The sequence below is a fragment of the Malurus melanocephalus genome, unplaced genomic scaffold (genome assembly GCF_030028575.1).
Source record: "Malurus melanocephalus ecotype Western Australia unplaced genomic scaffold, MMel_1.1 scaffold_1066, whole genome shotgun sequence".
Classification (NCBI taxonomy): domain Eukaryota; kingdom Metazoa; phylum Chordata; class Aves; order Passeriformes; family Maluridae; genus Malurus; species Malurus melanocephalus.
Window position 1 is genome coordinate 952 of NW_026624298.1, and position 27,727 is coordinate 28,678.

At 40.6% G+C, this 27,727-nt stretch overlaps 1 protein-coding gene across 1 annotated transcript in view; it reads left to right on the top strand.

The window, feature by feature from the left end:
* Window positions 1-12,237: 12,237 nt before the first annotated feature.
* The window catches only part of KIAA1549 (KIAA1549 ortholog), a gene marked incomplete at its 5' end in the record, with an annotated part of 72,381 nt that continues 56,891 nt past the window's right edge, over window positions 12,238-27,727 (top strand). Inside the window, 5 exons of the mRNA XM_057386825.1 lie at window positions 12,238-14,922; window positions 16,477-16,565; window positions 22,259-22,436; window positions 23,954-24,081; window positions 25,449-25,632. Of these exons, the coding sequence (XP_057242808.1) occupies window positions 12,238-14,922; window positions 16,477-16,565; window positions 22,259-22,436; window positions 23,954-24,081; window positions 25,449-25,632 (3,264 nt within the window). The remainder of the gene's footprint in view (window positions 14,923-16,476; window positions 16,566-22,258; window positions 22,437-23,953; window positions 24,082-25,448; window positions 25,633-27,727) is intronic.

Below are 27,727 nucleotides of genomic sequence, written 5' to 3' on the forward strand. Positions count from 1 at the left end.
CATCCCATTTCCTGAAGCACTCAGGGGATTTTGCTCAGGACTGTAGTGAAGGGGCTAAGCTGAGTGGTACCACTGTGCTGGGTGCCATATAACGTTGGCCCTGCAAGAGAAAATCTGCACAGAAAAATCTTACTCCAAGTGTTAAATAAGGCTCAGATTGTTGCAAATGGAAATGTTTAAATATAATGCATTTGAAAGCAAAGCTCAAACTATGATAGTCTCAGTGCATGTTTTCTCTTCATGTTAATTAATGGGTTCTATCTGCAGCACTTCCTTTCCTGGATGAGTCCACTTTTAGTTAATGAACTGAATTTTCTGTGTGGACAGTTAGGGTTCTGTGTGCAAACTTTGCCAGGCTGGCATAACAGCACTTGACAGATGTGTGAATACCTGTGTAAGGTTACAAGGAAAGCATAATCACACCCATGTATTCCAGTCTTTTCTTTAGATCTTTTTGAGACCCATCTGGTCCACTTAGAAAGAAAATAGAAATTTCCCTGTGTTTTCAGAATAATTTATTCTGATTATTCTTTGGGGGAAAAGCCTCGCTGAAGTGGTTTTTTTTTCTGTTCAGGAAGTGGAGAAAGTATGCCTTAAGTCTATGGTAACTGTACTTGTGCCAGTCCCTGTATTAGGTCAGTTCATAGCAAGGAAGTATTCATTTATGGGATAGTGGGGATATTGCAGTTAGAGATAATTAGGTTAGAAATCTACTCCCAAGTGACTGCTTCTTATGGGGGGAGTTGAAACCACAGGGAATGAAACAGAATAAACTGTAGCTCATAACTTGTGCAAGACTGACCTGCTTTTCCTGTAGCACAAATAAAAATTTTATGTTAGTTTGGCTATACAGGCCAAAGTAGTACAGATGATATATGCTGTGATCCACAAACATTGGCCTTTTCTGATCATGACCACTTAGTCAGTGTGACTTGTGAAAGGCCAAGCTTTGGTAAGGGGAAAAAGTAGCCATATACATGGTTTAGCCTCCTGAATGAAGTTGATTTTAGTTATTTAAAAGACTTAATTACTTGGGGCTGCTCATAGGAAAGTATTTCATCATGAGATAAATTTTATTTATTTATTTATTTAACAATATTTGAAGTGGTTGCTTCAAAAAAATTCATTTGGAGTGTCTCAGCACTCTTTGGTGGTTTTTAAGGTGCGGGCACATGGTTACTATGTGTAATGTTCTTTTCTGGGATTAGGTTATTGGAAAAAGAATGAATCAACAGTCAACCAGGACCTTCAATTCAGCTCTTCCACCTAAGAAAGGGGAAGGCTTTTAGGAGAATGTTTGTCTGGTTATACCTGATGTGCTGTCCTTTAGCAACCTCTCTCCTTTAAGGCAGGAGTGGATTTTCCAACTTCAGAAGGGATATATGAACCAGCATTTATGTACATTGTAAATAATCCATCACAAATAATTGATAACTTATTAGAGAACTTTAGTGTATTTTCCCTCTTTCTTTTGAACCTGTTTCAGGTTCAAATAGACAGGACTCTTCTGAACAGTAAATTTCTTACGAGTGATTCACTCTGGAAATTACCAGATAAGTATTATTTCTTTATCAATGATACTGTATATTTTAAAATTATCTTGGATAAAAGTGGAAGTAGTTAATAATATGTGCAGTCATTTTCATTTCATTTTTGTTTGGAAATGTGTTGATAAGCCAATTTTTTAAAAAAAAAAATCAACAGAAGAAGCCTACAATTATTTTAAATTGTACTAAGCAGGCAATAAAGCAGAATAGCTCTGTGATCAGAAAAGCATCTGTTCTTTATCTGGAAAATCATATCTATTTGCAAATTACAAAATGTGCATCAGCCTTGCCTCTACTTAGTGTTCTTATTCTTGAAACTCAGGTCACGATTCCCTATAAAACAGAACTTTTGCTTTCCCAGTTTTGTCTCATTACAGATTAACTGAGTTTACTTCCCTCCTCTGGGAAAATTTTGGAAAGGGAAGGGAAATGCTTTAAATGTGTTGTACCCTGTGAAGAACAGTGGTAGCCCCAAGTTTCATTGAAGTGATATTTTTCAAGTAGAACTGTTAAAGCTGTTTGGGACATCAAACCCCAACTTCTAAATTGAGTTTTGAATCCAGTGGGTAGCTGTTTGAGCTTCCACAGTGTGCTCTCCATGAAGGTGGTAAATCACCAGGTGTGCCACATATGAAGGTGGTAATTTGCCAGGTACTTCACCAGGTTCAATGTGACAATATTTTTTGAAACAGGAAAGTTGAAGGTACTGACCCACCCTACACTTGTTTCTTTGGAATCTAAATTGTATGTGTTTCAGCTTCTAAAAATACTGTGTACTGTCCTGAGGGGGTTCCATGTAATGAACTCATCACACTTCATTGGTTTAAACTTCTAGGTTGTCCTAAAATGCAGATCCACATTGTCTCAAAACAAATACCAAGAGCTGAGTTCAAAAGAAGCCTTTTATTTTTCTCATGAGACCCATGTTTACCGTTCTGGATATTATTTTTTTTACTTGTCTTTGTCTTGGAGACTGTGCTGCCAGAATGCATCTCAGCACTGTTCTCAGCTGATTTCTGCAGTGTGCAAGTTTTTTCTCCTTGCTGCTTTAAGGTAAAAACGTTTTCTTGCATGCCTCTAACAAATATGGGATATAACAGAAACATCTTCTCGAAGCTGTGCTGTGGCTTTTTGTTTTCTTCAATGCTCAATTGTTCTGTAACACGTTTCAGTTGCTCTGCTGGTAGTCTTCCCTGAGAAAGGCACATGAATGGATTGGTTTCCCAAGATTGTTTCTCACTTGGCTGGTGTGTTTTAAGTTTTGGTAAGAGGAGATTCCTGGCCTGTCCTTTTTATTGTTGTCTTTGTGGTATTTTTCCCCAATATATTAATTAGAAAGTCTTACTTTGTGGTGTTCCTGAAGAAATATTGTTTGTGTAAAAAATGCTGTGAGCAGACTGCCCCAGAAAGTAGGAATATGTAATGCTTTCATTATGTATTTCATTCTTACATACTTTAGTGTCCTTGGCAGTTGTTCTGTTACTTTACTGGTTCYTCTATACATCTGGTAAGAAATAYGTAATCTGTGTTTAGATTCTCTTTWTGGATTATCTRWATATTCACTGTYTCYTCCAGCAGACCYTTTTATTTCTGCTGCTCTTGTTAATTTAATATTTGCTCTTTTTTCCCCCTGTGACTGTGAAGTTTCTAGGGCTGTGGAAAACTACTGCATATTACAGGGTAGTCTTATTGCCCTTACAACTTGGAGACTTCAATATCCATAGCTTCTTTATGCTAAGTTTTGAGTGCCACACGGCTCTAAAGCAACAAAGAGTACTAAGAAATAGAAGATTCTCACCTTAGAATCGTGGATATCTTAGTAGGTATGTCTGATAGCTGGTGGTGTCACAGCACCAACTTCTGTTCTGGGAACAGAGGGTCTAACCTGGCTGGAGGTGGCAGAGTTGAACTCATTTGTGCTGGTCATGAACTTGGTCCCAGCTCTGGAAGCTGAGGCAGCGGGAGCTCAGTGTAACCTGTTTCCAGCAGAGTGCTCTGAGAGCAGTGATTAGAGCTGTTGGATTGCATTAGGGACATGGAAGAAAAGGCTTTGGGCAAGTTTCATTTCTCTTTGGATGTGAGCTGCTGCAGTTTCTTTACTTGTCATGTTTTGAGTATGTTGCTAAGGAGAAAAGGACAAAAATATGAGAATGAGTTGCTAAATCTTGAGATACTTGCAGAGGAAAACGTATTACTTCGTACTATAATTATTTTGAAAGCCGGTGCAGTTCCAGAATCTCTAATAAGGATATCTGCATTGAATTTGTCTGTGTTGCACTGTGGATGCCTAAGCTTGACAGCCTGTAGGGAAGATTGGTTTTGTTTGTTTGTTTTGSTTAAGTTTTTGTATGGGTCTTATTGTTTGAAATAATAGTTGTGTTGCCTTTTTTCTTTTCCAATAACTTTGCCAGGGAATTGTCTTCTGGAAGTTCTGTGGATATGAATTATGACAGAAGTTTGATCTTTGATGTTGGACAGTTACTCTGTTTATTACAGGTTTTGTAAAAATTTCTCTTTTTCCAAGTGAAGTCAAGGTCAATAACAACTGCACATTGTAAAAAAAAAAAAAAAAAAGCTTAGGTAACCTCTACATAAACTGAGTACTTCTTGAATTTCTATTCCATCTCTTTGAATGTCCCTTTTCTTCCCATGTTTTCAGCACTCTCTTGGTTAAACGCTTATTTTCAGCCTCAAAGGCTGGGCTAGCTGGGACTGTTCTGCTCTTTTTCCCAGCTTTCCTTTGAAATCTGCTTTTTGTGTGAAAATGGATTGACAGATTCTCTCTCGTGTGCCTTGATTTGCCAAGTGATGCACGCTGCGAGTACCACTAAATGCCTTCATATCCGACTGTGCGAGAGCTTTTTGGTATTATTTCCTTTTGCATATACAACTGTTTGAAAAATTAAGCATGTACAGGCATATTGTTGTGATCTGGCCCTGGAGCAATGAAGTTGTTGTTCTGAGTTCAGTACAGAGGATGGTACCCTGCCAGCTGAAAATCTCATCTTCAGATTTATTTTTTTTTCATCGCGCTTTTGTGTCTGGAACAGAAGCGGGGTGAATTAGCCTCTCACAGGAGCTGCTTTTAGGTGTTGCAGGTTGGGTCTTCCATTTATTCCTTGAAGTAACAGGATTTTGGAGCAGTGCTGACCTGAGCAACTTAAAGCTCAGTCAAGGGTATTTTTCCCTCGTCAGCATAGCACAGTTAAGGATATGTGTCAATGAAGAGAGTCCCCATGGATAACTGGGTTTCTAGGATACAGCGTAGGTTCTGTTTTAATTAGACAGATACTCCTGTCTTCAGGCTCTCTGTCACTTCATTTCTTGTGGAGATTTTATAGTGATAATGCAATTTAAGAAGTTAAATTTTTTTGTTTTAAGGATGTATTTTTTGCTTGTGTGCAAAATACCGCTCACTGATCTATCATCTGCACCAAGAAAGAGGCTAACAGAAATTTAATTGGTCTTTTCAAAAGGTTCCAGAATCTGCATTTTGGTGGACACTGCAGTGTTGAGTATAAATATAAAGCTTTTCACTAGTCATTCAGTTGGATGAAAACTGACACTGGCTGTTCAGAGACTAAAAATCAAGTTGCTGTGCAGAGAGCAATTAAAAAGAAGGGAAAAGAAAAAGGAAGTGGGGAGAAGGAAAGCTTTCCCATTTAAAAAGATGTGACCTGGTTATCCCGATGAGCAAATCTGAGGCGAGTTTTTCTTAGAATTAACATTTGTAAAGTCAATTCCAGTTTGTGTGTACTTTATCTCAAACATATGGCTTCCCACACAATGATGTCATGCACAACCAAGTGCCAAAAAAAGCGTGAACGCTCCCAGCAAAAGCTCCACGTTGAACTCGGGTTTTTTGCAGTTTCTATGCCTGTGTGTGCGTGGCCAGACAGCCACAGTTTGGTGGTCACGTCTGAGCACCGAGCTCTGCACGAAGCCTGTGCTGTCCTCAGTGTGGGTGATGGTCTGTAGGAAGGCACAGTGGCCATGGAAGGCTTCTGCAGCAGAAACACTTAATTTTCTCCTCTCTGAGATGTTGGAAAGGGTGTGGATCGTCATGGCTGATTTGCTTCCGAGGAGTTTTTGAGAGGGACTGTCAGCTCGAGACATCCTGGTGCTCTGAGAGCTTCGTACAGTTCCACAAGTGAGGATTTTTGCATCCTTGGGGTTTGCAGGTGTTGTGTAGGCATTACAAACTGTGCATGGGCTTTGTTCCCAGCCCACTGCTCAGCTGAGTCATGGTTTTCCTAAGGCTGGAATAATGTTTGGGAGGTGGATCCCACTGTGTGTCTGTGTGTAGGGAGTGGATGGTGATATGGCTCACTTTGACCCCCTCTGAGTGTTCTTCTGCCCTTAGTGACCAGTCTGGTGGTCTGCTTGTTACCTTTTGTTCCAGAAAACTTCCCTTGGGTTGCATCTCAAAATAGAGAGATGGTTTTTGCACTCAAAACAGAATGTGTTACAGTGGTAGGAAATAAAGAGAAGCTGTGGGTTCTTTTCCTTTTAGTCTACCATTTACTGTAAACTACTGCAGGGTCCTGTTCTGCTTCAATAGTGGGTACTTTAGGAAGATTCCTGCATCAGAGCATGGATTGCAGGTTTTCTTATGAGCTTTTCCACTGTCCATTCAGTGGAATTTGGAATCTCAGACTGCCTGTGGCTCTTTAATGTGGTGGTTACCAGCAAGTGTCCCAAAGGAAGTTTTGAGGGTGGCTTTAATGTTGGAGAGGGAAGAAAATGTCAATGCTAGTGCCTGGTATTACTGGTTCATTGGTATTGGTTGCCAAATGCTAGAGGATTTCATGGCGCATTTTTTGACCGGACCATGAAATGCAGTTTAGGCTGCCTTTTACTAGAACTCTTTCTTTACAAAGCCTTTGACAAGGCCAGCAAGCACGGGTTTATCTTTGGTCCTTTGTGCTTTGGTGCACATTTTCTCCTCTCACAGGGGTAGAAGCTTTGTGCTTATTTGCTGTGCAGGAGGGGGAGGTTCATGTCTGCTCTCACCTGGGCAGCAGTTGAGCCACAGCTGTGCATGTGGCTAAGGAATGATTTTAAGATGTTCCTCTTCTTTTTTAGCTATGTATTTAAACCGGAACTATGTAAAAATGAGTGTGTGTGTGTGTGTGTGTGTACACAGACACTCACTTTGCTGCTTCCTAGTAATGCTTATTTTTCTCATAATACAGATTTTTCTGTCATGAATTTTTTTCAACTGCAATGAGTAAGAGGGCCTAGACACAGCATAATTTTTCAGTTACTTTTCTTTGTTTTAGCCGTTCAGGTGGGACAAGCAGCTTTATTCGTTAAAATTCATAAGTGCATCTGGTAAATGATGAGAGATTGTCTATTACAATAAGAAAATCAGCATCTTTGAGAAAAAACCGTTGGGACTCCGGATGGTTTGTGTCCCTTGCTGCCCTGAGGATGCACTGGGCAGGGGTGCAGCATGTGCTCCAGGGAGCAGAACCTTCCAAAATGTGCCAGGAGCCCCTCAGAGGAGCTGTGAGCTGGAGCTTGGGAAGGGAGGGACAGTGCAGGCTCCCATCCCTCCCTCTCCCTGGCTTTTGTGTGCCAGGGATGATTATTGTCAGTGTTCAATCCATGCTTAATGCCTTCCCAGAGAAGCAAGCAGACAGCTTTTTGTCTGCACAGGCTCCTTTGACTGGTATTTTCCTACAGGCACCTAAGAAATTTAGTTAGAGGCTTACACAAGGGAACTGTATAATTTTTTTGCAATGACCTAATGCATACAAGCTCTTTGGTGGAAGCTGAACTAAATGCTGTTAAATAAATTAGGAAGTTATTAAGTGTTAAGCTGTAGGAGGAAGAGTTATGATTTTTTTTCAGATACATTTGCATCTATCATTCTTTCTGCCCTTGGGTGGTCTCTAGACCTATGCTGTATTCAATTTCTTACTTTCCATTTCTCGAAGAAAAAGTTAAAATATATGTTATTAAAAGCTTCTATTAAATGGGATGTGCTACTTCATCCCATAACCAGGGAGCTATTTAAGTGGTGAATATTCCTAGTGAGCTCATAGCTTTAATTTTAATGATTTGGGAACTGCTGTTATGTATTTAGTTAAGCATGTTACCATAATATTTGGAATGTATGTAGTATTGATTTCCTTTCTACCTAAAATGCATCAATTTGAAACAATGGACAGCAATAAAAGAGCAATTTTTCTCCTTATCTGAAAAATAAAGCTGTTAAAATGTAATTTTGTTGATCATCATGTTGGTACACAGAAGGTTTTTTTTAATAAGTGAAACATGTCTTGAACTGTTTTGCTGCTAGTCTGCTGGCATTTTGTGTTGTTTGCAAACTTTATTAGCCATTACTTAGTTTCTTCAGAATAACAGAATGAAAATTACTGGTTCTGTTCTTAAGGTATGATTTTTATCACAAGATTTCCTGTATTTGTTGTCATGCCTGTACCTGTCTATAATTTAACATCTTAATAATAGAGAAAATTACTGATTTTTCAGTAAATACTGGGAATTGTGCCATATCTTAGTAGCAGAGTGCAGAAAAGTGATGCAACTTTCTTGAAGTCACATGAGACATCAGTGGCAGGGGTGAGATTACATCTGGATCCTGCATTTTGAAAGGACATGGAAGTATATGTGTTATAAATACAGAAAATTTAAAAGCATATGAATATACATGTATATTAATACAAAAATATATTTGAAACCTCTTTTTTTTTTCTTTGGTGTTAGAACAGACATTACTTTTTAGCACTGCAGCTACAGGAAGGATGCAATCTGCATCCCTCTAATTGCTTTCTGGAAAAGTGAACTAGTCTAGTTCCTGGTTTATGAACACGTGCAGTTTTCTGGCAAGCAGACACGGTGTATTTTTGTCACCAGAGAAGTCTGTGGACTGCAGCAGTCCTTTGCTATGAGAAAGTGCTGTCCTTCCCGAATTCACACGCGGCTGCAGCAGCCTTAGCGGGGCACGGCTGTGGTTCTGTAAATACGGATTTAGCAGTTACAGGGGTCTCTGTTGGTGACAGGTTTTATTGCTTGTGGCTCCTGCCACAGCCGAGTGTTCATCCCCCCAAAGCCACCGGCAGATTTCCCGTGTTAACCCTCCTCCCGTGTCCCAATGCCATTGTCTGAGCTGCGGCATTGTGCTGGTGCCATCTGTGACTCGTGTGGCCCCACTGGTGCTCGCCTTTGGGATCGCAGCTTTGCTCCCTAAGCCCTCTATTCTTTCTCAGAGCGTTCCCAGAGTTTGTCCCGTGTTCTGTGAGCCCGTCCCCGCTGCAGCAGCCGGACGGAACGGGGGAACAGCAGCTGTGCAAACAAACACGGCAGCGTTGATGCTCCTCCATGGCTTTGTGCAGCCGTTTGTGGCATTGGGATGCAGCAGAACATGTGCAGCCTGTCTGCTTCCTTTGTCCCACATCGGCTGCTCTGATGAGGCCGATTGTCACGCCACCCTGTGCCTTCTCCTCCTTCTCTTTTTTCCCTTTTGCTCTTCTCATCTCTTTGTGGGCTGCCTAGCTGCTCCCAAACACATCTGCCACGCGTCCCATCTGCTCTCCCCGAGAGGCGCGCTCGCTTCTGAYAAGCGCTATTCAAGCGGTGCACTGTTCTGTGGAGCTGACAGAAAACACTAATTTGTATTATTAATGGCGTATCGCTAATGCTCCCTGCTTCTAAAACACTGAGCAAAGTAAATAGTGTGGAGTGTCGACCCGTCAGCTTGCTGGTGAGTTTTTTGAAAATCCTACATGCACAGGTGAATTTTTCCCATTCTGCTTACCTTAGGTAACACTCTGTCTTAGAGCTTATAACCTTTTCAAAACACTGTTTTTCTTTAAAAAATTCATTTCAGAGGTTGTGTTCCTACCTGGCAGCAGTGGCAACATTCTTTTCATTAAGGGGCAAGGCAAGAGAATATGATGAAATTATTTACTATTCCTCTGTCTTCCAAGGAAAAAAATATTATCAGGACATAAAAAAAAAAAAAAAAAGCATGTTCTAAAGTCAGAAAGAATTTAAAGCCTTGCCTGTTCTGCATGTCTGTTGCACAGCTTAGGGTTATGCATTTAACTTTTCAGAACATCTTTTCTGTGACATTTATTCACTTCTAGCAGGATCTTGCCATGTGACAGCTCCACTGTGAAGTTGAACAAAACTGAAGGGATTCTCTGTGGGTGAAGGAAGAAGATGATTCACAGCACAGGCATGGATAGACAGTAGAGTTGTTTTTGTGGAATCACCTCTAGTTTTGASTCAAAGATTTGTGGAGATAGTTGATGAAAAGTGCAGTTCCTAATTAGTGTTACTATTCAGCTCTGCCTGGTCATATTGACTGTCAGCTCTATCAGCTGCACATTTTCCATGCTCGTGCTGAAGGTATCACAGCTGCCCTGTGTGCTGCTGCAGGGATTTGCACCACAGAGCTGGGATGAACAAGGAGTTCCTTCTCTGTTGCTGTGTTTGTCTGCAGTGTGGAATTCACTGAAAGCCAGGGTTAGGTGTCCAAAGTGTGACCAAGGTGGGCTGGATTTTACTGAGCTGGCTGAAAGGAACTGTGCATGCATGCAAGGAGAGAAGTGATTCATTTTGACAGTGTTTGCTTCATAGTTTTGTCTTTTCCTTTAATGACTSCCTGCTTACTCAAAATGTCACMGACTGAAAAGTGAAGGTTGGARGTGGAAGTCAAAGAAAWGASTGAGGCTGGGGAGGCTTCTAGCAAYGAAAAMAAAAGATAGAAYAATTTTTGGTCAGCTAGCAGAGCTGGGTCGGTACATTTTGGTTCTGTGCTTCCTARAAACTGCTTTGTGTGGTACTCATGTTAACGCCATGTGAAAGCTGTTATTCCATGGTGGCTGCACTGTTTTGCAGTGTCGTGTTCAAGCACCTGACCTCTGTTGAAGAGGTTGAGGATGAACTTGTTTACTTGTTTACTCTTTTACAAGAGTGTTTTTTCTTTTCTCTTTTTTCTTCACCTGAGAACATTGTTTGGCAGCATATTTTATCAGCATACCCCAAAAAAGCATCATAAAGCTGGTAATGCCTACAGTGATTTTCGGGAGGAAAAAATGGATTGGGACTTCTTAAAAAATACTAGCTGCTATGCTGCAAAACATTATGCATAGAACCTGTAAAAAAAAAAAAGGATATGACCAAACACTAATTTTGTTAGGTGTGATTAGTAGTACAGGTATTGACCATTAATTTTCATAATTATGATTTTTGGATCAGCACCTTCGAAATTTATCAAGTTGCTATGTCAACACTTGAAAAGTTGTGTCAAGGAGTTTAGCAAACAGGCCAGGGAGAAGAGATTAAATACAATCTCTTTGTATTTTTATCACCTCTGGGAAGTGGTGTTAGCCAGTGGGAAACAGATAGGTGACCTTGTCCTGCAAGACCTTCCATGGCTTACTGAGTTCAAGGCATCCTCCGAAGGGTTATTGATGGAGCTGCAGTTGAGCTGTGTGCTGTGCCATTTGTCCAGCACTCTGGATTCTTGTTTTTATTTAAACTGCTCCCTGGTGGTTTAACTGGAAGTGATTCGTGCCCCCCAGCCTTGTTCATTTGTGTTGCCAGTGGGTTCCAGCAGCACTGCCTGGACACTCCMGAATGAAAACAGGGTGATCAGAAGTGATCAATAACTTAAGGATGAGCCCTTTGTGAGTACCCCTGAAAACTATTCTGCAGCAAACTTCTGTGATTTCCTTTAATCATTCAGCTCTGAATGCTGTTAATCCACTCTTGATGTTTCGGAAAAATATTCAAGAAGTAATCAACCTTTTCTCTGCCAAACTTGTCTGTGGTTGGAAAAGCTTATGTACAGTTCTTCTCTSTAACCCAAGAATACTTTTGTGAGAGAGGGGAGTGTTTTGTTTGTTGAAATATGTGGTGAATTCTCAGCTTTTTCTTTTTTATGTTTCAACCTGGCCGTTACTACTTCAACTCTACAAACTGGAGGTGTGAAAACTTTATGAAGAGAGCAGTCCTTAATGGGCTGTGAATAAAGATGGCAATTGTGTCGTGAAGCAATTTGTCACTGACAGCTGSTAACGTGGCAGACTTCAGATGAATGGTGGACAATGTAAACATAACATGTTAGCAAATTCTTGTCATTGATACCAGGTCCACATTTGCCTTATRAAAAAGGGAACCCCTCTTCACCTCTTGTGTCACTCATTTCTGGTACGAGAGGAGGGATCTGCTCCTTGAAACGGAGTAGATCTTCTAGTGACATTAATAGTAAGAAATAATAAAATTTGAGGAAATTAAGTGATACTAAAGGAAGCAGAACAATTAAAATGGTATATGATTTTTCTCTGCTTTGTTCCTCGTTACCCTTTTCAGTGTATTTGCTGCCATATACTGTAGCCTTGCACTTCTTCACTTCTACAGGGCTCACTAGAGTGCTGCTGTAGAGGGACGAGTCAGTGCAGTGAGAGGAGCTTGTGCTGTCCTGCTCGTTTCCAAGGAGTGGAGTTTCACAAAAAATCTTACTATTTGTGCTGACTTGCTTGTGGAGGGTTTTTGTTTTTTTTTTTTTTTTTTTCTTTCTGGGAGGCTTTTGCCCTTGAATTCTGGGCAGTTGTCTCCAGAAACACTCTGTGTGAGGTTTGCTCACAGCGATGTTACTGCTTGTGCTGATCTGTTGTGTTTACGTTTTTGTTTTTCTCTCTTCCTCTTGATTTAGATGAGAGATCCTTGGAACAGCAGAGCTTTCCCTTTTTCWCAACGGACTTAAAGGTGCATGAAAGCATATCAGGCAGCAGGACACAAACGGCCTTAGCAAAAAGTACTTTGGAGTCTCAAGAAAGTAATTTGCTTCAAACAGTTTTATCATCAGTTACCACTTCCTTTGATGGGACTTTACCGAGCCAAGAAGAAACAGGCAGGATTTCAGAAGGGAGAAGTACGCCGTTGGTGGATGTCTCTGTAACGAGCAATGAGGCATTCCTAAGTGATGATGAATTTATTAGCTCCTTTTCAAAGGCACAGTGGACTCCTCCAGTGAAGTCTTTTGCAGTTTTAACAGATCATCACTCAGTTAACACAGTAGAGCCATCAAGAGAAACGTTAGAAACTGTGTTGCTAACACCTTCATTATCTGTCCTTTCTTCACCGTATGATATCTCAGAAACAGCACAGCAGAAGACTCCGCTGAGCGCTGTCCCTGAAGGCAGCTACACTCCTACGGAACTAAAGCCTTTTGTACCAGATCATGAAATGCCAACAGCAAGCAGAGACTTGCTGTCCTACCCTCCAAATACAGCCGTTCCTTTCACTACCATTCCTTCAGAGAYGGGAGTTGTGGTGCAGGAAAACATTACTGCAAGTTTAACAGCTCTGCCTTTTGGGGCTGCTGCAGAAGGATCGCCTCTTCATCTGCCGCTCCTGGGTGAAACCAGCGCTGGGGATCCAGATGCCACAGCACAACGTGCAGAGCAGTATGGTGATGTTTACACCCATGAGAGTAGCTGGGCAGCAGAATCTCTCAGTCCAAGGACCGACCCCACTCAGAGCATTCCCTGGGCCATGCCAGCTTCAGCAGCCAGTTCTGAGCCTGCATTTTTCCCTACGAGTCTTCCACTTGTGTCTTTCCCTCTTGATTCAGCTGCCATTTCCGTGAACTCTAATACAGTTCTTAATGCCAGCCTGTTTACACGGGAATTCTCCACTACAGCACCAAATTTGCCTGCTGGTTCAGAAATACCAAGTCAATCAGAGCTTGTCGGTGAGCTCAAGAGTCCAGTGCCTTTCACGAGATCRTACAGTTACAGTTGTCTGTATTGTGACTCAGTTTCCCTTCTGCCAGAAGCAGGCTTTCCCCCAGAACATGACATGGGCTCAGGCGACGATGCTGAAACTCTGTCCATCAAAGCCTCTGAAGTACAAGGCGTAACCCTATTTACAACTCTAATTACTGATGGGTATGAGTTAGAGGARCCTACACCTGAGATTTTTGATACTTCTTTTCCATCCAGACCAGTTGTTTCACTTTCTTCCAGATTCGCAGAAATCCCCGATTCAAGCATGTTTTTATTAAGCACTACAGACACTAGAACACCTGTGACAATATCTCCTTCCTACCATCATCTCCCTGGGGAAACATCAGTGAACATCTCTGTTTCTCAGACCCTCCCTTTTCTGGAAACAATTTCATGGACTCCGAGCACTCGTGTAGAACTTCCTGGTGCCACCACTGTCCCATTGGACTCTACCATCCTCCCRAGTGAGCCAGTACCATCGTTTGCAATCAGACAGACAACCTTGCTGGAATTGCCAGAATTAATGCCATCAGAATCCGTGTTTTTGCTTGACAAGACATCTACAAGGGAGGAACTGTCGTTAAATATTTCAGATTTTCCTTCCAGTCTTTTATCAACGCCATTTCTTATTGAATCTAGCTACTTGTCTTTATCRTTGACCATGCTACATTCTTACTCTGTCATGCAGAGTGATTTATCAACATTCTTACCTCAGACCTTGTTGACTGGGACATCGGTACTTCCTGAGGATGTTACCAGCTGGGACTTAGCTTCCCCTGTCAGCTCTGCCACTGACACCGAGGTTTCTCAGTTACATCTTGGCCAAACATCATACTTCTATTCAAATGCATCGTCCCTTCCAGACACACAGGTYCCTGAAATAACGCCATCGTCTTATTTTCACTCAGAGTCGTCCGTGTTTCTGGAAGCATCCTTGGTACTGCCAGTGGGCTCTGAAGTTGTGTTTACCTCAGCTGCCACAGGAGCTACCTCTCAGTTGGAGCCTTCACTCTCCACCTCTCCGTCTGTGGTTCCTACCCTGGTGCTGCCCACTCCCGACACCCCGTCTGTTACCAGCAGCATCTCGCTCAGTGAAACCAACCTGATCTCTTCGTTTACGACCTTGCCAGCAACTCCTGTCTTAAACGTATCTTCATCTCTACTTTCGACTGCTCCGGGTTCTGATGAGGATATTGGTGCTACACTTAACCCCACGCTGCTTTTGACATCTGGCAGCGAGGGCAGTGCCCCCACAGCCCTTCCTCCCCCAGCCTCTGACAATGTCACATCAGATGACACCATCAGCGTGACGCCTTTTCCTACATCATCTCTCTCTGCGACCTCGTTGTTTGCTCCCACACAATTCCCTGTGACCTCCAGCCCTCCCMCTGGATATGAAGTTCCATCAGGCAGCAGTGTGACTGCGGGTGCTGATGCATCAGCTCCTTCCACCACTGTCACCACTGTAGGCAGCCCGGGGACATTGTCCTCCACCCCTCTGGGCACCACTACTCCCTCTGAACTCGTGGTTGTAACTTCTGCTGTGACTACTACCAGGCAGCCGTATGTCTGCGACATCACCGTTCCCGACCCTTACTTGGTCACTGCGGGTAAGATATTCCTTACATTTTTATTTTTTTGACCTCCTTGCTAAACTGCAGATTTTGAATTAACTGAGTGAACCTCTCAAAGAAACACAGTGTAAATTTTAACTTAGTGAACCTTTCAAAGAAACACAGTGTAAATTTTAACTAAGTGAATCGCTCAAAGAAGCCTGGCATAAATTTAGACAGAGCTGTAAAAACATCTGTTTATCATTTGCTGTTAAAAATAATAGAATTCACTTGAAAAAGTCCATGGTGATAGCGAGTTATGCATAYGCTACACTGCACAGAGAATGAGATTGTCTTCTAAAATTGCTGATGCATTTATACAAGTGTGCTGAGTTAGAGGCTGCTTTATCATTTCATCGGTTGTAAATGATTGTTACTGTCATGGTGCTGTTCTGCCAAACTKTTAAATGTTCTGACTGAGTAAGTTTCTTCTTTCAGTTGTTGCTGCTGTTTGTAAAAAAAAAAAACACCTGCATGTGAGGTAATGTTGTAATATGTAAGAGGAGAATTGGTTTAAAAAACGTTTGGGTTTCGCTACCTTTTTTATGATTTTACCTTACTAGCTTATGTTTGTGTCTTACCTCCTCCTGTACTTACTTTCAGTTGGATTTGGTGTGTTTGTAACCAGAAAAAGTGACATTAATGTGTTTCAAAATTAATTGTTYTAGCATCTGTGTTTACTTTTCTGGTGTTTTCCTGCCTCTTCCTAGCTTGTTAACAAAACAATACCAGCAAACTAATCCAGGGCAGCTGCAGAAGTGCTGCATTTTCATGGGGAGCAATATGTTTTACCCTTAGGATTTAGTTGTAAGAAATAAAGCAGAATGAGCATAATCTCAGCTTCCAGATAGGTAGATGATCTAGCTATGCTAGTGATGAGGAAGACTTTTTTTAAAAATGTGTAATTTGAGTCATTTTGTAGGCAAGTTACCGGTGGAAAGTAAATGCAGGGTGACAACACGWCACTTTTCAGTTGTTTGCTTAACCCACAGTCACAGTGTCAAGTGTGACTGTAACARGCATGACATCCATTGGGATGTGGGGATTTTAAAGCTCTTTCTTACTCTATGGCTATCCCTTTCATTAATTAATGTCATGTTTATTTACTTTTTATTTAAGAGAGAAGCAGATGCATATTTTCTGTGGCTTTTTTCTGACCTTATCTGCATTCCATGTGTTCCCTACAAAACTTTTAACTGCGTTGTGACAGCAGACTCATTCACAAGTCAGACTGAATATGCTGCTGCTTTCCCATTTGAATGCTGCAGTGACTCTTTAGAAGTTTCTTTTATTAGACTGCTAAAGACATTAGATATGGAGAAACAGAAAAAGGGAAAGAAAATAAACGTGCAGTTCCTTAAACTTTACAGACAGTCACTTTTTAGGATACAGTCACACCTTTACCCTTGTCCTTCTCCTTCATCTTACCTGTTTGATGCAGTTGACCTCACTGCCTGCTTTTTCATGCATTGCACAATTGAAAATGCAGCTTTGAATCAAAACCCAAGAGTTGAAGCTAAAATGTGTTTTCTGACTGACATTAATTTCTAGTGCTGGCCCGAAGAGCTGTTCTACGAAATGTCAGTGAATCCATCAGACGAGTGCTCCGAGCTCAGTTCAGGAGATCAGTAGAGCTGGAGGTAAGTGCTGTGGAGAGTGTGCAAGTACTGTTTGATCAATGGAATACAACAGTGGGTTTAGTTCACCAGCTAAAATAGTAATTCAGACAGTCCATAGATAATGGATCAGAAAGAACTTTATTTTAACTTGAATGGTAGTCCTGTTTCAGCTGGGTTTTTTTTTTTTTTAATGAGAATGCGATGTAAGATTTTTTTTACTTTTAGAATGCCATCATTTTCTAGGACAGACCTTCCTTGGTTTTGCCAGAGGTGAGCAAGCAGTGTCCAGACTCTACTGCTCACCTCCTTTGGCTGGTGAATTGAAACTGAAGAACTTYTACCCTTCCAAATACCTGTTAAGCAGTTCTGTTTGTTCTGCTAGCTGATCATATACTTGGCACTTTAAACAAAACAAAACCTTCTGCACAGCCTTGTGCTATTTTATATTATAAGTGAGGCCATCAACACTTGCAGGTGAGGTGGTGGAATCCCAGATGCCTGACTTGGCAGATGAAAAAGGCTGGGGAAAAAAAACCAGGTGTGCAAATAGTAAGATGTTATTTTTACACCTTCAGGTAGGTGTAACTCCTGTCCTTCCCCGCTTCCTGTCCTTCCCCCCCTCACAGGGATAGTTGTACTGTTGGGTTTTTCTGAAAGCTTCCTCTGCTTTGATATTCAAGGAACATCTTTGAACAATACTTCAGTATTGTTTTCTAACTTCAAACTGATTGTCTGGTTGAGATGAGGGTTGAAGGCTCTGTTCCCCACCTCTGTCTCAAACCCTCTGTTTGAGAGGAAAAGACTGTAGGGGTAGTTTGGGGGTACCTTTGTTGTATAATCAGATATTTCAGTRCTGGGGACAAAAGGAAGTACTTCAGTGGAATTACTGGTGTAGATGAGGTCCAGCTGCAGTTTTGCATGTCTGTATTCATCWACTTGTCACAGCCCAGCACCACATTATGTTTTTTTGAGTCAGTGATCTCATTTTCATTATGTAGTTAATTCAGGGAGCAGTTTGAATGTTGAACATAACTTGCATTTCTTCATGCACAGAATCCTTTGGTGCCTTTAACTTTGGCAGCTCCCATAATCACTGCACTGACTAATTAAACAACTCCTATAATCACTGCACTGACTAATTAAACAACTCCTGTCTGATGTCTGAGGATGTACATCTCTACTACTCTGTCAAGATGGGAGTGTTATAAATTTCTGCCAAGCTTGAGCTGCCTCTATAAATGATGTGTAGTTTATATATTGCTCATGAACTGTTCAGATTTTTTATATGTGAGATTTTTCTTCTGGTTTGTGAATTATACCTTCAGATTTTGCAGACTGGAATAGCCAAGAAGTCAGTTGTTTGTGATGGAAGTGCCACACTTAATTTTCAGTGACCTTACACAGCTYAGTAATATGGAAGCCCTTACCTTCTTAACATTAACAGCAGTAAGACAAAATCTGTCAGCTAAATATTTGAAGGTTAATTTATATATTGCTTTATATATTGCTTTATATTTTTTCTCTTTAAAGTTCTGCCTCTCATGCCTTCTAGTGCTTTCATAAAGCTCTCAATAAGAGAAGCTTCTCAGAAGTCCTAAGGCTTCTCAGAAGTAACTGTTTTTATAAATAAKGCAGCTAGTCCAGCTTCAATTCTTTTGAAAATCTCTTTTATCAAAAGGAGAGACATCTTTGCTGAATCAGATTTGCTTATTTTATGCTAGAACGCTTCTATCCATATGGGTTTTGCACCAAAAATAATCGCTAGCAAATGTCTTCACCTCTAACTGTGAAATACTAACAAAACTGTTATTTTGAAAAAGAGCTGTCTATAATAGCARTATGTTGAGAGGTGATGTAATGCARTATTTTAAACAGAATTTGTCTATGTTGCTAAACTTAATCAAGACCTGACTTYTGTTAGTCAGGAGTACCTAGGAGCCATGTGTGTGTTTGCAAGTTATGGTAAAGCTGTGCACTTCTCTAAGCTGCTTTTTTACTGTGTCTCTTATTACAGCACACAGATGTTCCCTTGCTGTGATGTAATGTACATTCAATCAAGAGACAGTCTAGTTAAATTTAATTTTGTAGTAATGTGTGCTTTTAAAAATAAAMTCTATGGCAATGATGGCTGCTCACTTTAAATAGGAAGCAAATTTAACAGTGAAAGGAGRAATAAAACATTTTTTTCCCTCAACYTTTTCAKTTGAAGCTTTGGGCTYKGCTACTCGATTATTTCAAACACKGTGAGTTGTTGAAGTGGAAARAAAGAGGAGGCAGAACCCTGCCAAATGAAAAAAAAAACTTTTGTCAATTTTTTCCTAGAAAAATCCTTACAGTGAAGTGAAAATAACCAAAAATTCCAAAGCTTTTTCCAGTTGGTCTCAACATATTGGATCTGCAAAAGAATAATACCCCATTGTCTGACTAAGAGTAATTTTAGTCAGTTTTCTGTGATGTAAAGCTTTGGTAAGGTTTGTTAGACAATGTTCTCTTGACTTGACTTGCACTGCGGTGTAAAGTAAAATAATGCTAGCACTGACTCACTGCCAGGACCCCTGGTGTCATTAAGTTCATGCCAACAGGAAAAAGCTTTTTGCCAGTCTCATTTGTGCCTGGAAATTTCGTCATGYATTTTAGCATTTTTACCTTAGCCACTTCAGTGTTGTATTCAATCTGKTTTTGGGGGTGTGTTCTTAACCTAYTGGTTCCTGTAATCCCAAATCAGTGAACTCTGCCTCCAAAGTAAGGAGTTCAGTTCCTTACTGCCAGGTAAATGCTTTTTTCAAAGATTTCACCTTGTGGACTTGCACTGGCTTTATCTCTGCTTCACTCTGCTGAAGTTCTGGGTGGTACCAATGAGGTATGGAAAACCAGTGAGAACTATTGCCTCAGGATCCTAAAGAGCATAGAAGCAGAAGCTTTTTTATATTTTTAAGGCCTGTGAGCCTTTGTAGTCCATATTCAGGAAATTAAGCATCCTCTGCAGACTCTTTATAGGATTCTTAATAAGGTGGTGGTGAGGAAATCAGTTGTTGATGCTTTCTGCCAGATGTTTACTCAGCATAATGTAGTGGAGTGTAGGTGTGGATTAGGTTGTGGGAAAGGTGCATCTGATCAAGTATTTTAACTGGCAATAATCAATATCAAATGCTTAGGAAACATCATAAGGGACAGAAAAAGGATTCAGTGATKTTTTTCCTAAACAATCTTCTAGCCTCTGCTAAACTGAGGCTTAAAAACTTTCTGTTCTGGACATGCTCTCTCTCTTACGAGGGTAGGTAGTGTTCTGGAAGCAGCAAGGTTGGGTTGATCACTGCACTTCGGAGCAGGGATAGYTTGAGGTGTTTTAAGAGTTCTCTGCTCCTATTAAAGGTTTCTGCTTTTGCAGTGGGAATGGCTCCAAAATGTACGTGGAGTTTTGTGTGCTTCTCTGGCTTTCTGGCCCAAGGTGTTAAAGTAAAAAACTTGTACTTTTAAACACAAGAAATCTGTGCTTGTGTACTTTAATARCAACACTCTAAAATGGGATGGTTGAGCTGCCTAATTTGTTAAYGTTTAGCTGTTCTGGCAGGGGAGGTGAAACTTCCAGGAGAGGAATGGATGGATGTCTGGATCTGTGAACATTACAGCAGCAATTCTCATTCATGAATCATGAATCCAGAATCATGAGCTGTGCTCATCTCTCCTAGATAGCTTTGTAGACTTCTCCATTAATTATCTTGTCGACAGCATCGTGCTGCCAGGGGTCTGTTATTTCTGTCATATGGATKAGTCTGTAGAGAGCTAATTCTAGGCAGCCCTGCAATATCTCAAGCCGAAATAGCTATTGTTTTGACTTGTAATGGTTCTAATCTGCCTATCTCAAAGTTACTGTTGAAAGTGGGTTTTTATTTTGGGTGTCCATTCCGGTGTTGCAGTGAAGCACAGAAGGGAACCAGTGTTAGCTGTTGGGCCAAAAAAGTTAATTCCAGGGTGGGCTGCTTTCCTGAAATCTGGTACAGTACAACCAGTCAGAGATGGAGGCAGCTGAGCTGCTTATCAGAGGTTTGCTTTGGTGTCTGAAATACCCAGCTCGAGTGCAGAAGTATATGCTGGCTGCAGCAGGCCTCTCTTGCTTTGGAAATCACCAGCAAATTGTCATTGAGATTTGTAATTCTAATTCCTCTTTTCCTTGCCTTTTAAGTAGCCTCATTTGCAAGTAATGGGCAACTTTCTTTTGGCATGTGTTACCCGTTTTAACTGCTGTTTCCATTGACAAACTGAAGCTGCAGAAATTATTTCATCATGAGATAAAAGAATAAAATTTCAGATAAGAGGAACTGAAAAGAGCCATGCACATTATTCATATCAAACAAATTTGAGTTTTATGGATCTGAAGACATTTAAAATAAAAGTTGGATGTTGCATATATTTGTGGGCTGAGGGAAGAAAGGCATAAAGAGCAGCACAGATTATTTTTCTCCTTTCCTGCTGCTACTGTGGTGGTTTCTTCTGGTGAAGATGAGCTCTCTGAAATGCATGCTTTCTAGAGGACAGGAAAGAGCTGCTTGCTGTCTCATCTCAACAGCAGTTGCCATCACTTCACACTACTGCAGGAATACCAAGAAGGACCATGGGGGTTGCAGTTTTAGTGTCATTGTGCTTTTCTAGAAACTATTTTTTTCTTTCTTTTTTTTTTTTTTTTTTTTTTTTTTCTTTTCTTTGCTTCTGACCCTGAAGAGGAAATTACCTCACAAATCCGTTCACGGCATCTGCAAAGTGCTAGCATCTCTTCAGCTAAGAGCTCCTCATTTATCAGAAACTTTGGGTCTCTGGTTTGCATTATTTATCTGCGAGGCCATCATGTTGGACATCCCAGAATATTTTTGAAGTGTGACTGCCATAGGCAAATAAAGCAAACTGGGGGAGTAAACCAAAAAAGGAAGAAAATAATGATGGGCAAACAGGTGTTCTTGTGAGAGTTTCTCTGAAGCAGAGGACACTGCAATATGTTTAAATAAATAAAACCCCTTAGTTTGTTCTTACTTAGGTGACTGAGAAATGGTGGCTAAAAGCGTCTGCATGGCTCAAGGTTTATATTTAACTTGCAATCTCATTTCTTTTACATGATGTCTAAGGCTCCTCAGGGTTTTTAAGAGGAGTCAAAGTCAGGACATGAATTGGATGAGGAGAATTGTAATGTGGTAACTGTGTTGAAACAAGCAGATAGAAGTGTTCCCTGGAAGAAAGTTTGAGTGTGGAAATTATATCCAAAGAACGTAGGTTATGTGTATTTGACTCCTTGTGTGGCACATATGAATGGTATGGGATGTATTCACTGTGCAGTGTATGACTGAAATGCAGAAGCTCTGCAAGCAGTTCAGTGAGTGAACAGGAATTCTGTTTGGGAAATGTTCTGTACATCAGGGGAATGCAGGAGAGGGGGAGTGCTAATGTGTGGGGATGTGATAAATCAGGAAGTGGTGAGATTGGTGTGTGGCACTGAACAGATTCCAGTAGATGCACCTGGCACAGGGAAATCTCTCTGATGCACTGGAGCAGAGGCTGCAAGGCACAGCACTTGTGTTTGTGCTTCTGCTGCTCTTTGAAAAATAAAATTTGCATTTTCCTGCCCTTGGTGATGTGCCTTTGAATTGCATGTAGGTCCAAAATGTCAAATTTAACATGAAAGGTTTTTTTTCCCCTAATTTCTGATTCTTTCTTTTTTTTTGTAGGTTTATAAAATTTCCCCCAGATTTTCTTTCTTGGTGACATCGGGTCCTTTCGTTTACACGGCAATAGCTGTCATCAATGTGCTTGTGAACAGCAGTCTCCTTCGTGGTGAGGCCCCCATGATCCTCTCCCTGCATCCTTCTTTCACTGTGCCAGACAACAGATTCCAGGTTCAGACAGGTGAGTTCTTCCTGACACAAAGGTGGCTTTATGTTGATTCACACTTCTTCACTTGTGATGCAAGGGYGAGTCAAAACCCTGTGTTCTACTGTGAATCTTCATTCTTGTTAATCACATAATTTACAGGTGCATGGCAGAGAGGTGATAAATTGTAAACAGAAAAATCAATTCATGATTTTTTCCAGGAATTTTTTTTTTTGGTATGTTGTTCTTTTTCTTCCTTCTAAAGGTGAGAAGAGAAAAAAAGACCATGAGGCATTTATTCATGAAATCACAGCRCAGCTACTTTATAATGCTTGTGTCAAATTCAGGATAAATTTATGTTAAAAGCYACCTTTTTGTGTCATGGTGATGTAGGAGAATTGGTGAGCAGGAGGATTGATTGCTCACGTACATTGTGAGCAGCAGGATTGCTGATGGAGTATTCAGCTTTTCATGGCTGCTGTATTGCAGCAGTTTATGCAAAGTTTATGACTGCTAATAATCTAAAGCAAGGTAGTACCCGTGTAATCGATTTTGAGAGTCAGTGTTGTCATTTAAAATCTTCTTTAGGCTCTGTTTGCGTGATAAAACTGCCTGCCTGGTTGGTTGGTTTGCTGTGTAATGAGGTAGTGACAGGGACTGAGCATGCAGGCAGAGTTAAAAAATGTCAGCATGATACTTCTGTTCAGGTATGTTTCRTGTGCTGTTTATGCTTTGTTAATAATTGTGTGGCAGGACGTCACTTTAATTGTGCAGGTGTGATGTCTTTTTCCACTGCTTGACATGGTTCTGTAGATACRCAGCAGATGTATTTTTGGGGTTTGAACCTTGTATAACATTGCTGTGGGATGTTTAAGCTAACCATAGCATTTCTTTGGGTAAGAATATCTGGAAATCCACAGGTGTGCATGGAGTTAAGGTCTGTGTGCCTGATCACATTCCTCTACACTCACTCTTTCTCTTGTGCTCTCTTTCTCTCTTCTGAACTTGAAAATGTCTGTATCTAAATTTAAAAGATGTSTTACTAAGTGTTTTGAAAGTATTAGACCAATTCTAATGTGCATTAATGGACYCAATATGTAGTCTTCCAGACAAGCTAAATACTGTATTTCATATACACAGGCTACAAGAAAGAGATATTTTTTGCCTTTTTTTCCTGAAGATTTGCATGGATGGGTTGGGTACTAAAGATTTCAGTGTGGCTGATTCAGGTGAAGTTAGCCACATGTATATAGGTGAAGGTCTTTGAGTCTGCAAGAGAAAAACAGTATTTTGTCACTTATATCTTTCAGAAATCTAATTTGTCACTTACATCTTTCAGAAATCTAATCTACTCCAGCCAGTATTAGTGAGTAGATAATTTACTGTAGCAACACAAAATGTATTTTTATGATAATTTTAGCTGGTGTTTCGCTCAATGTGTCCTGAGCTTCATGAAAAAAGAAAGTGATAGCCCTGTGAATTCTGTTGCTTGTTTTATTCTCTCTCATGGAAATACTTTTCTGTAGGGATAATGTTTGCCCTTTTGCTTTCAGTGCTTCAGTTTGTACCTCGAAACGTGGATATTAGGTTCTGCAACTTCAGCCAGCGCATTGAGAAAGGGCTGACAATGGCATTCCTGGAGGTGAACAAACACCAGGAGTTCTACAACTTTACTGTGCAGGTAAGAAGATGAGCATGTTTTGTGTCTGTCCCATTTTCTCCCTCMCATTTTTGATTGTCCTGTGTTTCATCCAGCCAGTAAAATGCATTGGGTGTTCACTGGCTGTCAATTGTAGTCTAGATCATGTAGAACTCTGAAGCTTTGTCATGAAGTCAATTGGTTTTTTCCCCTACAAAATAATATGGCAACACATGCCCCTCTATTTACAAGCTTTTTGAATATGATAGGGTTTATAATTTTTCAAAGAAAAGCTGTTCCAACCCTTACCAAAGTCACTCCCATGATAGTTTACTATAAAAGAGGAAGGTGTGGTTATAAAGTTTTTGTTGGAAGAAAACTTTCAGCTCTCGTTGCCATGCTGGAGACCCTGTAAGGGAATGTTGGAGTTATATCACTGCCATCATGTGAGCAAAGTTGCTTCTGAGGTCTAGAAATACTCACAGTATATGATGTCTGTGACAGCTGCTRCTGGAACTTCACACATGAAAGGTATTGCACGTGTGCAGGGCACTGAATCACACAGCAGAGCTTAGAACTCCCTGGAAAGGCAGTAATTCAATTTAATGAGACCAACTCCCTCTTCTGTCTGAGTTCTTAAATTTAATCTAACTCTGGTGCAATACCAAAATCAGTAAAAAATTTGATTATGTTGTTTAACTGACACCATAAATACCCATCTGTGGTACACTAAAATAAAATCAGGGAGAAAAATTACTTAACTTTTATAGTACATAAGGTACTACGTAGTACATGCAGAAAAGTGCTCAGAACTTTAAATACAATGACACAGTGTAGCTGCATAGAGTGAAGGCAGAACATACAAAACAATTTCTTGGACTATCAGCCAACTTATTTTAAATATTTCTTATTTCAGAACAGGTTTTTCTACATGAGCACAGTTGCTGTGTAAATTGATGCCACAAAACGGTTTCTAACCAGTGGTGGATTTTGAGTGTGCATGGTGCAGGAGATTTTAACCAAAAGAACATCTATTTTCAGAACTTTTTTTACATAACCCTTTTCTTCTGTTGCATGCAGTTTGGCATTCATCTAAAGCTTATTTAAAACTAGGTTTGTTCTGCTCACTGTCTTGCTAGGTGGTTTTTTTTCATAATTTTCTGGGCTGTAGCTTTCAGATCATTCTGGATTATGATTGATCATAAAGAAAAACTGTTTGAAGAGGAATTCACGTGTAACTTTGCCTCTTCTGAGACTCAGCTGGCTGAACCAATCTGGAACAGATGTTCCTCTGTCTTCGTGTGAATTGTCCCCTGCTTCGTATTAGAAGAAAAAAAAGTCTGTCAAAGAAGGGATCAAAATGGCAGAGATTTAATTTTGCTGACCCTGCTTCAATCCTATCTTTTCAGATCCTGAATATAACCCTGAGCAGGCCAGGGGTGGCATTTCGACAGGGCCCTGTGAGCATTGTTTTTGCCATCCGAGATAGGTCCGGTTTTCTGAATGGGTCTGAAGTCAGTGAGCAGCTCAGAAACTTATCCGTGGTGGAATTCAGCTTCTACCTGGGCTTTCCTGTGCAGCAGATTGCTGAACGTGAGTATTTGCTGTTACCCAATATTGCAAAATACTTTTTGTCTCATATCTTTCCTCTGTACAATTTAAAAGTAATTTTGTGCATAAGTGATAAAGCAGCTTCAAGTGCCTAACTYATTTCATGAGTTCTGCAGAGCAAATCTACACCACTTGYTGCCCAAATTTTGGTGTTACRGCAACTCACTGCTTTTAYYGTCATAATTYCATTGTGTTCTGGGTCAGTTGTGCYTAACCTGGCTTYGTTAGTCTTAGTCCAGATTAAAAAGAAAGAAAATCACCCAGGTCARTATTGCTGTGAAATGCAGTCCAAGGTGTGTCTCTGTGGTTATGTTTGCAGGGGCCTTTGCTGATTGTCAGCAGGTTTACTGCTTTCAGGATTKTGCTGYACTTARCTGTGTCTCTGACTTYTAGAAARCCTGAGAYACTGGYTGCATAAACTGATATTTGYCCATATAGTCTGAATTAATTTGTCYRTTATGTTTTAAGGTATTACCTTTCTTGCTTTTTATGTACATTGGCATTGCAAGTCATTTTTTCCAGACCAACATCACCCTAAAGGTAGATGAATGGGAACTGCCTGCATAAATGAGCATGCTTGACACTCAGCCTTGGCAAMTAATGTTTGGTTAGATTTTTGAGATGACTCAGGAACATAAGCAAGATCATGAGAAAACAGTACTTGCCTTTCCCTGCTGGTGGGTGTTGTTGACTCAGACCATTAATTCCCCATTTCTGCTATCTCGCTGTGCTTTTTAAATTTTGGAGTTATTTCTGTGAGCTGTAGAGGTGCATAACATCTGATACAGTGAGTTTTGCAATACAATCAAACATCTAGTGGAAAATCAGACCTGATAGTAGCTGGTGTTCATTCTGCAGCTGTGTATGTCAGTTAAAATACTGTAAAGAGAGTGACTGTCAGCAGAGCACCTTTTGATCCAGGTAAGATGATTGCACAGGATACTTCCACATTTACTGGAAGCAGTTTAAACATACTGATTTTTGAAAGCTTTTTATTTAACATTTTTCAGCATTTTTGATCCGTCTACTCTAATAATCTGTTAAAAAATGTGAAAGGTTATTGACTCATTTTCATTAAGCATTCCTGTTCTCATTTGGTCTCATACTCTCTGAGAGACTCTATGATAGGGCTGTGCAGTGGTAATTAAGTGGGCTGTTAAGTGGAGGCAGCACCAAAAGTCTCAAGAATCCCTGTCCATGAATGACTAACATTTCTTTTTATTTTGTGAAGCCATAGAACATCTCAGGTTGTGGATTATGGTCCTTTCTGCTCATTGAATTCAAATTAAATGCTGCTCTTGCCTTCATTGCTTGAAAGACACTTCTCTTTACTTTTTGTCATCTATTTTACACATTTGCCTTTGAGTTTATGTAGCTTTTAGTCTTCGGTAATACTTTTGGTGTTGAGGTGTGATGTACTACATTGGTTCTTAGAGCTTTATTCTGAAATGATATTTGTAGTGCATTTGYATGCTGCCTCTTGCTGAGAATCCACCTTCTAGATTTTGCAATGGAGCTATAGTTAAGCAGTTAAGGGATAACAGAATTTCTACCAAGGCCAGTGAATCCTGAAAAAGAGGCTGTTTAGAGGGAAAAGCATTCCTGTTAAACCATGTGCATGGTTCTCCTTGGGGCTGGAGCTAGATGACCTCTGAGGTCCCTTCCAAACCAAACAATTCTGTGATTTTATCTTTCCTTCCTGGTGGTACTTAGGAAATTTGGCATTTCTTTAATGCTGGTATCAGGAGCTCTCCCTGTGTTACCTGCATGTGCACAGTGCCTGCTCAGTGGGGATGAGTGGGGGACCCTGTGGTCACTCACATGTCAGTCAGAGAGCCAGGTAAAGCAGAATGAGTGAAAAGGTCAGGATTTGTAGGAACTATGAGATCTTCCCAAAGATTGCAATGTATAAGACATGAGGATTTGGTGGAAATACGTCCTAAATGTGTTCTAAATTTAGCCTTCGCTTGCTGTTAGAGGAACTCACGTTTACTGTACATTGAGCCCACTGCAGGACAGCACATTTGGGTTTGAACTGGTCCAATTTGGTTTCAGCAGCACTTTGACAGCCACTGCA